The sequence below is a fragment of the Danio aesculapii genome, chromosome 2 (assembly GCF_903798145.1).
Source record: "Danio aesculapii chromosome 2, fDanAes4.1, whole genome shotgun sequence".
NCBI classification, from domain to species: Eukaryota; Metazoa; Chordata; class Actinopteri; order Cypriniformes; family Danionidae; genus Danio; species Danio aesculapii.
This window is the reverse complement of record NC_079436.1, coordinates 52,194,947-52,208,560: the sequence shown is the minus strand read 5'-3', so window position 1 is coordinate 52,208,560 and position 13,614 is coordinate 52,194,947. Positions and strand designations below refer to the sequence as shown.

At 38.4% G+C, this 13,614-nt stretch overlaps 1 protein-coding gene across 1 annotated transcript in view; it reads right to left on the bottom strand.

The window, feature by feature from the left end:
* LOC130237387 (interleukin-6 receptor subunit beta) overlaps positions 1–13,614 on the bottom strand; it is a 51,757-nt gene that overhangs the window by 15,107 nt on the left and 23,036 nt on the right. Inside the window, exons 7-8 of the mRNA XM_056468323.1 lie at positions 12,857–12,939; positions 1,139–1,361 (exon numbers count right to left, since the gene is read on the bottom strand). Coding sequence (XP_056324298.1) covers positions 1,139–1,361; positions 12,857–12,939 — 306 coding nt within the window. The remainder of the gene's footprint in view (positions 1–1,138; positions 1,362–12,856; positions 12,940–13,614) is intronic.

Below are 13,614 nucleotides of genomic sequence, written 5' to 3'. Positions count from 1 at the left end.
TATTACATTACATTACATTATATTATTTTATATTATATTATATTATACCTATTTTAATTAATTATTATATTATATTATATTATATTATATTATATTATATTATATTATACCTATTTTAATTAATTATTATATTATTATATTATATTATATTATATTATATTATACCTATTTTAATTAATTATTATATTATTATATTATATTATATTATATTATATTATATTATATTATATTATATTATACCTATTTTAATTAATTATTATATTATTATATTATATTATATTATATTATATTATATTATATTATACCTATTTTAATTAATTATTATATTATTATATTATATTATATTATATTATATTATATTATATTATATTATATTATATTATACCTATTTTAATTAATTATTATATTATTATATTATATTATATTATATTATATTATATTATATTATATTATATTATATTATACCTATTTTAATTAATTATTATATTATTACATTATATTATTTTATATTATATTATATTATACCTATTTTAATTATTATATTATATTATATTATATTATATTATATTATATTATATTATATTATATTATATTATACCAATTTTAATTAATTATTATATTACACTACATTACATTATATTATATTATATTATATTATATTATATTATATTATATTATATTATATTATATTATATTATATTATACCTATTTTAATTAATTATTATATTATATTATATTATATTATATTATATTATATTATATTATATTATATTATACCTATTTTAATTAATTATTATATTATATTATATTATATTATATTATATTATATTATATTATATTATATTATATTATATTATATTATATTATATTATATTATACCTATTTTAATTAATTATTATATTATATTATATTACATTACATTACATTATATTACATTATATTATATTACATTATATTATATTATATTATATCAAATATATTTAAGTCTCATATCTCAAAAATGTTCACAACAATTAAATCACTCAACAGTATATGATATATTTGATAAATGATAATGTCCTCACTGCATTCTATAGATATTCTAACATGAGTTGTGTAGTGTAGTGAGCAGGTATTAGAGCAGCAGTGGTGTTTGTACCTGCATGTGTGTTTGCAAAGATGGAGATGTAAGCCGCTGGTGAAGCTCCAGCAGAGTTGATGGCTGTTAAACTGCAGACACAGGGATGATCAGAGATGAAGAGCACACAGAAGCTTCTGGAGGCATTTATAGCAGGGCAGCTCCAGTGTGAGGTATCCAGCTCACTGCGACACCATGCTGAATATCTGACCACTACACCATTGACCTCCGGCCACGACACAGCCTGAAACAGACACATACACACTGATTAGATGTAAACTCTAATATATTTTTGTTGCTTGTTCCAACTACTTCCTTAAAATGAGCTGAATCAACACAATTCTAGAGGGGTTTTTTGGGGACAAATAAATTGTTATGTTTAGTCCACTTATATTTGTAAAAAACGTAAACATGAAGGGATTTTTTGGAACCCAGCATTTTTACAGGGCACACTGCAGAAAATGCTGGGTTCCACACAATCAATTTGTGTTGTAACAACATAATGAATGAAAAATAATTAAGTTGTCCCCCCCAAAAAACTCAATAATTGTGTTGTTTTAGCTCATTTTAAATAAACAGTTTAAACAAACAGCAAACCTTTTTTTTTTGTTTAGGTCTCAGTTTTCAGTATGATAATGATGATGTTAAATGTTCTTGTTGCAATTAATTGCTGAAGCTTTATTCATGATATATGGTATTTTCATGATACTGACCTACGCTACAAAAAACATTACTTCAACAGATGTAATTACCAAAAGTACTGTATTGCTTTACTGTAAGCATATTAAATATACTGTGTGTATATATATATATAGAAGGTGGTCTTTAAAAAAACAAACGAACGTAAATTTTTTTTCTAACGATCAAGTAGGGCTCATGCAGTTTTGGGGCCCTCAGAGAGATTATTAGGGCCCCCCTTCACTTTTGTCAACGAAAACCCCCACGCTTTTCATTTTTGTCCCCCCCCCCTCCCCATTTTCTTATTCCCCAATATTCGTGTAATTTAATTATTTATGTGCACGCACTATTAATTATTGAAATATTTATTTATACAGAATTTTTGGGGGATTTATATACAGTACATATTTATTTATTTATTTGCATATTTATTGTTTTATTTATGCAGGAATTTGTGAATTTACGTATTCATTTATTTATTTATTTATTTGCGTATTTATTTATTTATTATTTATTGTTTTTGCAGGTTTTGTCCTACATAATCTAGAACTACTAGAATGCTGAAGGATATGCATCATCGGAATAATTAAGATTAGCCTAATATATCACAATTTTGACCAGAAATGGTAAAACAAACATTAATGCTATCCAAAATCTTGCCCTGGAAATCCTGCTTCAGTTTGACACTCTCAATATTGTTTTTCCTCATATGACCAATTATGACAGTCCAAAACATGACAATACTTCATCACTCTCAGCAGCAAAATTCAGCAAAAAATGCTGTTCTTGTTCAGTTTAAGGAATCCTCTTTGAATAATTTTTTTCAGTGCTACCCACTGCGCCACTGTGACCTCTATAGGCAAAATAAATATTAATAATAAAAGAAAATTTTTTTTGTTTCCATCTAACCATAAAAAGGACTATACATAATTATGACAACCCTATAACTTTTACATTCCCCTGTGACGTTAGCTGTTATAAATTGAAACATACAGTGGATGTAGCAAAAATTGGTTTGCTTTATTAACAATAATGAAGGGAAGAAAAATAAATATTTTTCAATCACCAAAGTATATTTACAAATGTGTCTAATAAATGCAAAACTAATGAGCAAGCTAATTGAAACAAACCTTTTCGAGGGAAGGAAAATAAGCGGTGCCAAATCAAACAAAAGAAAAAATCCTGAATGTTGTGAGTGTAAATAAATAATAATGGAGCTGTCATTGCTGCCACTGGCTTGCATGGTTCGGGACTGGTGGAGCTGCGCATCGTTGGATTTGCTCTTCAGTGTTTGGACTTTCAGCAGTGAAAATTAAACCACACTGAACTGAACTGAACTTCAACTCTGAAAACTGAACTGACACGGATTCAATTTATTATAATCTATGTTCGGCTGCTTTGACACAATCTACATTGTAGAAGTGCTATAGAAATAAAGAGGAATAATAGGTGAGCTACCCCTTTAAACATAGACGTATGTAAACATATCTCCTGCAGAGAGTTTAATCAGCAAGTCAGATTGTGGTTGTATTAATTCGAGGTGGTTAGTTGGTTGGTGTGTGTGGTGAACGGGTGGAGAAGCAGGATGTGGTTGAGCTGTTTGTGAAATTTAAGCTGACGGTGTGTATTTAAATAAAAACAGGAAGTGCCCTAAAGCAATCCGCTATTAAAAAATATCAATAATGAATCACTCATATCTGCCAGACTGCCCCTGATCTGCTTTCCACCTCTATATTTGTGACGCTGCTTTGTTTTGGTTTGGAAGTGGAACATTTCTATTAAACATCGATTAAATATTAATAATCAGTTGTTCGGTTTAGATATATATTCCAGTTCATCATTCAGACTAGGGTTGAACATAATAGCATTTGAGCATCCATATCTGCAATAGTCACATCTCAAGATTATATTATTCATTAAAGATTAAAAGATAAAGACAATATTAAATATAAATATATAAATATATAAATATATTTTTTTATGGTTTTTACAATGATGAGCATGTTATTTTACATCTGACTGTTCAATTTCTGCACTTCAATACTGTTAGACACTCTACAAAACAATTAAACACTGTTTATTTCACATTTACTCTTGCTCTACTAGCTTGTAATGTGTTAGAAGTTATGCAGATGCACTGCATAGAAAAAGGCTTGATCATCCCAAATTAATCAAATCTTTCATGTCGCAATATAATAATTTATCAATTCATTCATTTTCCTTCAGCTTAGTCTCTATTTCAGAGGTTACTACAGTGTAATGAACAGCGTAATGAACTGTAATGAACTATTCCAACATATGTTTTACGCAGCAGATGCACTTCCAGCTGCAACCCAGTACTGGGAAACACCCATACACACTCTTTTTCTCTCTCTCTCTCACACACACACACACACACACACACACACACACACACACGCACACACACACACACACACACACTACGGCTAATTTTGTTTACCCAATTCACATATAGAACATGTGTTTAGACTGTGGAGAAAACCTACGCCAACACTGGGAGAATATGCAAACTCCACACAGATATGTCAACTGGCCAAGTTGGGACTTGCACCAGCGACCTTCTTGCCGTGAGGCGACAATGCTAACCACTGAGCCACCGTGCCACCAGTCACAATGTACAGTTGAAGTCAGAATTATTAGCCCCCCTGTTTGTTTTTTCCCCCAATTTCTGTTTAATGGAGAGAAGATTTTTTTCAACGCATTTCTAATCATAATAGTTTTAATAACTCATTTCTAATAACTGATTTATTTTATCTTTGCCATGATGACAGTAAATAATATTTGACTAGATATTTTTCTAGACACTTCTATACAGCTTAAAGTAAGCTTAAAGTAACATTTAAAGCCTTAACTAGGTTAATTAGGTTATCTAGGCAGGTTAGGGTAATTAGGCAAGTTATTGTATAACAATGGTTTGTTCTGTAGACTATCAGGAAAAAATATAGCTTAAAGGGGCTAATAATATTGACCTTGAAATGGTGTTTAAAAATTCCAAACTGTTTTATTCTAGCCAAAATCTCTTCAAAAAAATATGATCAGACATACTGTGAAAATTTCCTTGCTCTGTTAAACATCATTTGGGAAATATTTAAAAAAAGAAACAAAAATTAAAAGGGGGACTAATAATTCTGACTTCAACTGTATATTGTGGCAAATCAGAATATCGCATCTGATTTTTCCAAAATGGTACAGCCCTAATTCAGACTGCACCATTCAGCAAAAAGCCAAAATCATATTTTAGATGTTGGAACTTTTCAAAATTTTCTTTTTAGCGTCTCAGCAGCTACACTGTAAAAATGTCCATGATATCAACAGTAAGAAAACTGTAAAAATGCTACAGTAAAAATCCATAACCTGGTTAACAGTATGTTTCCTTAATATATACGGCGAATAACTGTAAATTGACTTTCCAAGAATTCCCTGCATGGCACATCCCTTTTTAATCTTATTGTTGACATTAATATGGATCTTTTAGTTGTTTCCCCATCAGTTTTGTACATTAGAGGTTTATATTACATCTTTATATTACATATTTATATTACAGTACATGTTGATAAACAATGTTTATTTCATGACTTTAATTATATGCATGTTACCATACTGGTGTTTAGTAGCTGTGTGAATGACACTGATACACTTCTCTGCTTGTGGGAAAAGTTGTTAGTGATGAGCGTCAGTTCATAATGTAACTTTCTCATCACCACTTGCATATGGCTGTGTTAACGTGTCTAACTGTGTAACAAAAGATGTGTAGATGTAAGTAATTCAAAATACAGACATGCTACATCTATATATTAATGAAATACAGTAGTTTACTGTAAAAATAAGGAATCACTTTTACGGTTTATACAGTATTTTTAACAGTAAAGTACTGGCAACCACAGCTGCCATTTTTTTACCGTAAATTTTACGGATTTATTTTTTACAGTGTACTTTAAAGGGATAGTTCACTCAAAACAGTCATCATTTACTCTCTCTTCATTATTGCAAACATGTTTCAGCTTCTTCAGTTACTTTGAAAAACGTTGGACTTCCATCGTAGAAAAAACAAATACTATGGAAGTCAATGGTTATAGGTTTAAGTTTCAACATTTTTCAAAATATCTTTTTTTGTGTTTCGATATTGTGTAGTTTTGTGTAGAAAAAAGAAACTTGTGAAGATTTGGAACCCCTTGAGAGTTTGATATAGTCTTGGGTGTAATTAGTTACTAACTGTAATTAAATTATTTTCCCACTGACAAAGTAAAGTAAGGGATTACTTTTCATTTTAGGCGATTTAATTACTGTTACTTGAAGTGTACTTGCCTTAAATGTGGTACATAAATGAAACAGTTCTCTAAAAATCAATTCAGATAAGCAGATTAACATATATTTCACAGAATAAGGAAATATTTCTACTTTAAAAGAACATTTATCATTTATCAAGACAATTCCATGTGTGTGAGAAAAGAAATGAATTGAGAATTTAGTTCATGATAATATAAGGTATACATCCAGACGCAGAGTAATTATACATTAAAAAAATTATTATTCAGATATTTTGCGTATAAAATAAATTTTTCAACTAAAGCAGATTTTATTTCTCCAAAAATTGCACAAGCTTAAGACAGACGCCAATGTATGACATATAATGTAAATAATAAATAATATTGATTAAAATGTTTGCTTGACTCTGATTTCAATAATTAGGAATATAAGTTAGGGCTGCATGGTGGTGCAGTGGGTAGCACAATCGCCTCACAGCAAGAAGATCACTGGTTCGAGCCCCAGCTGAGTCAGTTGGTATTTCTGTGTGGAGTTTGCATGTTCTCCCCGTGTTGGCGTGGGTTAAGCTAAATTGTCTGTAGTGTATGTGTGTGAATGCAAGAGTGTATGGGTGTTTCCCGGTGGAAGGGCATCCCCTGCCTAAAATATATGCTGGATAAGACGGCGATTCATTCCGCTGTGGTGACCCCAGATTAATAAGGGACTAAGCCGGAAAAAAAATCAATGAATGAATACAATTTAATATTCTATAATTTATAATGCATGTGTTGAGATTTATGTGGATTTGTACACTGTTAACTCTTGCTGTAGATTATGCTGTAAATAACTTTAAACTAGCCAGCATTTTGCGGTAATAAAAGGAAACAGTATTCTACTGTAAAAGGAGTAGGATTTGTAAAAAATTGTATAGTGCAAAGAATAAATTACCGTAATTTACTTTATGTGCCTGTTACAGGTAGTAACTGTGACAATAAGGGGTAAATTACCATTCAACAATTACTGTCCTATCAACTCTCTGCTCTCTGTCCTATCTCTCAATGCGTTATGGTGCTATTTATAGAGACGTGTGCTTATCTAATGGCAGAAAACAATGATTTAGGCATTAACATGCACAACCACAGGTTATTCATCTGCGACAACCAGTCACTTCCGTTTTCACTTTCGGGTTGAAGGCAGTGTGATCGTCGTTCGCCTCGAGCGGCAGTTCAGCTTGCTCCGGCCCTGTCTGTCATATTCTAAGCACAAAGGTGTTGCCCCTTTAAGGGAGTCAGGTGGGATTTGTTTACATTTGAGTGTCCTCCATTCTCTGTCTATTAGTTCAGATGCAGAGTCTGATTCGTTTTAAGCCTTAAATAAGAATCTACAATGAGCAAGTAAAATGTGTTCAAAACTTCTTTGAGGATTTCCAAAATAAGACTGTGTATTCAATTAAATTGTTGTTATCTTTAACTGTACTCAAAAGCTACATTGTTACATTAAAGCTACAAAAGCTACTTCTTACATTGCTTTCATTTAAGTATATTTATTAATCGGACAACTCATTAGACAGGTTTGTTGTCTTTAGATTTTTTAAGTAAATATATATATATTTTTAATTATCTTTGGTGTTACCGACTTTATTTTTGTTTTGCAATTATATTGGGAATGCAAAGGTTACTAAAGTAACCCTCATTCCCGAGGGGGGAAATGGAAATGCTGTGTGGAAACTTCCACTGTGGGTGATTTCGTCAGAATCCAATCATCTGAAAGAATAACGGGCAAATGAAATGCCAATGAGTTGGTGGCGTCAGCATGCACAGCTGGGATCAATGACAATCAAGCTTGTCATAAAAGTGCTGCACGTGCCCAGCTGAGGCATCTTTTTTTGGCTGAAGAGCCTTTTATGGCTGCCAGCTAAGGGACAATTGTTGTGGCAAAGGAACATAGCATTTCTGTTCCCCCCTCAAGGAATGAGGGTTACTTTAGAAACCGTAGCGTTCCCCATCGGGAGGGGAACTTCAATGCTGTGTGGAAACTTCTACTATGGGGAAATCTATGGAAAATGCCACAACGAAAGAACATTACTACGTCTCTGGTGAGGAGCACGCCAAGCTGCAGCATGAGTGCACCTGCAACACCAGAGGCATAGCCTTTCAACGTGTCCCCTGGCCCTTACTTACCTTATTTACATGTCCTGGTTTAGATATATTTTTCGGGGAGTCGTAAAAATACACCTAGTTAAGTTCTAGGAATTTTAAATACAACAGTACGTTGGGAAAGTGTGCAGTCCCAATAGGAAGGATGCTGCTGAGGACACCTGCTGCCCGAATGGGGAGACCTGGTGGCAAATAGCATATGGACTAGCCCTGAGAAGGGGGAGTACTCATATGAGAAGATGGTTAGCGGGTAGGGAAGACACGAGCCCGCCTAGAGGGGGAACTACATTGTGGGTGAGTGAGCATATGGAATTGCCAGTGGGGATCACGCATAGCAGGCACCTACACCCAGAACGCGGGCTGACTAGCGGGCATGCCAACAACGTAACGGGCCAACACCTAACTCCTCCACTGAGTCAGATGCTGGGGGCCTGACAAAGCGGAACTGACAAAGCGAAAAAGTGCACGTATCTCTGTGTTAGAGAGCGAAAGGCGCAGCAAGAGTTTTACAACACCTAACCAAATTTCCTCATTCACCGGGGTTTCATGAGCACATGTGTCATTCACCAGCACATGTGAGGAAATCGGTTCCACTCGAAGATTAAAAAAAATTCGCAAATGTATTAGGTGTCACCCAGCCCACAGCTCTACAATGTCTGTTACAGAGGCGCTGCATGCTAACGCCCAAGATGACTCCAGGGGGACACAGCTCGCCCGGGCTCTGATTGCGAGGGAGATGGCATCCACTGTTCAGTGGGCCAACCTCTGTGTAGATACAGATAAGATACTGCCTCCTCCGGGCAGTGCTTGCAGGTTTACTAAGTAGTTTAAAACGAACACTGTTGGAACCTAGGGCACCTAGGTGGGCTGGGGTCTCAGGAAAACGTGAGAGTGGGCCGGCCCAAACTGCTGGCACATTTCGCTCACTAAAAATGCCTCCAGATACCCACCCATTTGACTAATGCCAACGCGACCAGCAGAGCTGTCTACCTGGACAGAAATCTTAAAGATACTGAGTCAAGTGGATCGAACAGACCTCTCCTAAGAGAGATCTTCAAATGGGTATGAGAGGGGGACAGGATAGAATTAATATCCATGTCTCATGCCACTGGGAGCTTGATGATGAGGCAATACTTTCCTAGCATGCCGCCATCACCCCGTCCTCAGACCGGGGATAATCATAACGCCAACCCCTCAGTGCGGAGGGGACAGCCTTAGCTCCAGCCAACTGAAGGAGGATAGCATCAGGTCACTGATCAGGTATGTTCCGGGTCCTTCTCGGGGGGGAAGTATATCTCACACAGCGAATAGACTCCACTTCAGGGCGTAGGCATTAACCACCTAATCGATAGGTCAACTAAGTCCTCCGCGCTCCATCTATGGACCACATGCCATAGATCTGGGTGCGGGCACCAAACGATGCCTGACCTAGAGAAGAAGCTTCTTCTAGGGGATGTGCCAGGCAGGGGCCATCACGAGGAGAGATCTTAAATACAGGTCCAATTGATTTTATTACGCACACCCCGGGGCCAGCTGTGTAGCCAGTGCGTTTGAGAGCACCCATAACATCTGCACAGCCGGGGGTGGTGTCTCCATTTCCCAGTGAGAACTGCCGTGAGAGCGCATCAGCTGCACGGTTGAGCTCGGCAGGGAAGACTGGAATGCTGCGATTTTGCCACGTATGACTCCAGAGGAGCAGACTGCGAACTGAGACATGCGGCGAAAGTGGATACCCCCTGTGTGGTTGATAAATGCCATCATCGCCGCGCTGTCTGTCCTGATCAGCATGTGTTTCCCTTCTAGCACCGGTAAGAAACGGCGCAGCGTGAGATACACTGCCAACAGTTCCAGGCAGTTAAAATGCCAATGCAACCAGGTTCCTTCCACGAACCCACAGTTGCATGCCCGCAACCCACAGCCCCCAGCGTGTACTGGAAGCATCTGTCGAAACAACAACATGCCTGGACACTTGTTCTAGAGGCCAGTTGGCCTGTAGAAATGCAGGGTCCATCCAGAGGTTGAGGGCGGGGCAGCACAGCGGCGTGACAGTCAACCGGTGCTCGCCCGCGTGCCATGCGCGTCTTGGGACCTGATCATGAAGCCAATGCTGAAAAGGTCTCATATGGAGCACTCGAACAGGAGACAGCGGCTACGGATGCCATATGCTCCTGGAGCCTCTGAAATAATATCAGTGGGACTGCAGTTTTTCTGACGAACTCTCTCAGACAGGTCAGCATCAGCTCGGCGTGCTCTGGGCGGAGGCGTGCCTTCATGGTGTTCGAATCCAGCTACAACCCAAGAAAAGAGTGGCTCTGCACAGGGGCGAGCTTGCTCTTTTCTCAGTTGACCTGAAGCCCCAATAGGTCGAAGTGCCGAAGCACCCTGTCTCTGTGTGTAATCACTTGACTTTTACTGCCAGGTTTGACCTTCGAACGCAAACCGCAGAAACTGACGGTGGCGTGGAAGTATGGAGACATGAAAGTACGCATCCTTCAGGTCTACTGCTGCAGACCAATCCCGAGGACGAATGCATCGGAGGATGCGCTTCTGCATAAGCATTCTGAACAGCAGCCTGTGAAGCCAGCGATTCAAAATGCGCAGATCTAGGATTGGCAGTAGCCCACCGCTCCTTTTGGGTACGATGAAGTACGGGCTGTAAAACATACTCTCCATCTGGGCTGGAGGGACCGGTTTGACTGCACCCTTAGTCAGGAGGACAGCAATCTCCTCTCACAAGACATGGGCACACACAGGGCTAACCCTGGAGAAATACACGCCTGTGAACTTGGGAGGCTGTTTCGCAAATTGAATCGCATAGCCGAGTCTGATCGCGCGAATGAGCCATTGCGATGGGCTGGCCCGCACTAAGGCAGAGCCCTCGCAAGTGGCTTCAGTTGCACGATCGTTGCCGTACCAACGGTGGGGCAGCACGGAGTGGGTGGGCTCAACCGGAGAGCGCTGGGGTCCCACGGAAGATCCGGAGGCAAGAGATTTACTCTCGTCTCACACTTAGACTCCGGAGGAAGGGCTGGGACTATGAGAGAAAGGAGACCGTTCTCCCTCACTCCGCAAGCTTACAAGCTGCTCAGCGCAGCCGCTTGGCCAGAGGCACAGGCGGGGGCGGCGGAGCAGATCTTGATTCCGCAGGCGAGCACCCTCAGCGAGAAGCAGTGGATGTGGATGGCTTGACTTAGAGACCGGTCTTAAGATCCTGCCGATAGATGACCTCACCCATCACCTCCAACTGCTCCTTCACCAGCGTGAATTCCAGGGTGAATTCACCAACGATGTTACCGAAATGGCCAGCCTGGGATATGGGTGTGTTAAGAAAGTGAACTTTGTCAACATCACGCATATCAGCCAGGTTTAGCCAGAGGTGGCGTTCCTGGACCACAAATGTGGCCATCGTCCTTCCCAGGGCACATGCTGCCAACTTGGTGGTAGCGCTGGTGGTGGCCAAAGTGTGCATGGTGAGGGCGAAGGCGCACGCAGTATGTGAGCTTACTGTGCACTTTCAGGAAGAAGGGGATGGGAGGCTTAGAATGTTTTGCCTTCTTTACATCCTCCATATAACACCCCTCTAGTCGGTCTGGCCACAGGACTGGGGGATAAACCATCTCCAGGCCCACTTCCGGGAAGAAGGGAATGGAAGGCTTAGAAGGTCTTGCCTTCATTATATCCTCCACATAGCACCCATCTAGTCGGTCCAGCTTCGGGTCTGGGGGATAAACCATCTCCAGACCCACAGCCGAAGCAGCCTGGGAAAGCACGGCCATCATGTCTGCTTTTAGATCCGATGCTGCGCACACCACCCCAGAGGGAGGGAGAGGGTTCACATCCTCATTAGCTTCGTGACAGTCTCTGAAGCGAAAAAGATGCCTCAGCTGAGTACGTGCAGTGCTTTTATGACAAGCTTGATTGTCGTTGACGCCAGTTGTGCACGCTGATGCCGCCAACTCATTGGCTCGTCTTTATATCAGATGATTGAATTCTGACGAAATCCCCCATAGGGGAAGTTTCCGCATAGCATTGAAGTTCCCCTCCCGTTGGGGAACTGATATGTGTGCTATTGTTTTTGTTTCTGCTTTTGTTAACCAAACTATTACAGTGACTAACTGGCAACAGTGTTTCCAGTATTCCACTGTAAAAAAGCCTGGTAAGGTCTAACAGTGTAGTACTGAATCAAGTAAATACATTTCTTTTAGACAAAGCAACTAGAAAAGTAATATAAATACCAATTTAATTAAGTAATTAGTAATGATTCCTTTTTGAATTATAATATAACTTAACTTTGACTACAAGGGTAAGTAAATTTACATTTTTGCATGAACTATCCCTTTAATTAGAGATGAGAAACAGGAGTCAGTAATCTGAGTTTTAAAAGAAATCACACTGTGTAAATCTGCCATCAAAATGATCTCTATCACACACCAACACTCATGTTTTAATTCTCATTTAAAGGAACTTCAGATGAATCATCTTTATTTAAAGCTGAAGTTCAATAACTGAGAACTACAACAATAGTATTGACGTGGTAAAGACGTTCCTGTTTTTCTCGGTTTATTATATCTGCCTCAGTCTTGCGGTAATTTTCTTAATCACATCTATTAAAACAGTTTTGTATAGAAGAAAAGCAAACCTTCCAGTGCAGAGTGAGGCGTCTCTTTCCAGCTTCTCCTGCAGGATGGATCTGTCTCCAGATTCGAGGAGCCACAGATGGAGCTGAGGAAAAAAAACAATACAGAAACTCATAATCAGTTACACAGCCATGATTAACAACACTAATACAACTCAAAGGGATAGTTCACACCAAAAAATATATATATATACTGTAAAGAATGTTTTAAAAAAACATCCATTGACATCCATAGGTTCCCTGAAGGGAACGAGATGCTGTGTCTTTATTAGGAGACACTATGGGATACAATACCTCTGTTATAACCTCCTGAAGCACAGGTGAATTCAATCCAATTTCATTGGCGGGACGTACTGTGTGTGTGACGTTAGACCGGGAGGTATAAAAGCACCATGGAAGTAAACAGCATCAGCTTAAAACCTCTCAAACGAAGCGCACCAGGCATGAAAAAGTATGGCAAGGCGACACAGTGTCTTGTTCCCTTCAGGGAACCATGGTTACATGCGTAACCTGAGACGTTACTCAACGCTGCGTTTCTATTAGGAGACACTATGGGAATGCTATCCCAAATACGCCTTAGTTTGATATGCCAGATATGAGTTCTCCTAATTCAAGAAAAGATACTGGATCTCGAAGTAGGATCCAGATCAAATTGATAAAACTTTTTGAAGGTGTGGAGGGTAGACCACCCTGCTGCATTGCAGATGCCAGACATACACTGGCCAGAATAAAGAAGGCTTTTGAAGCTGCCATACCCCTGG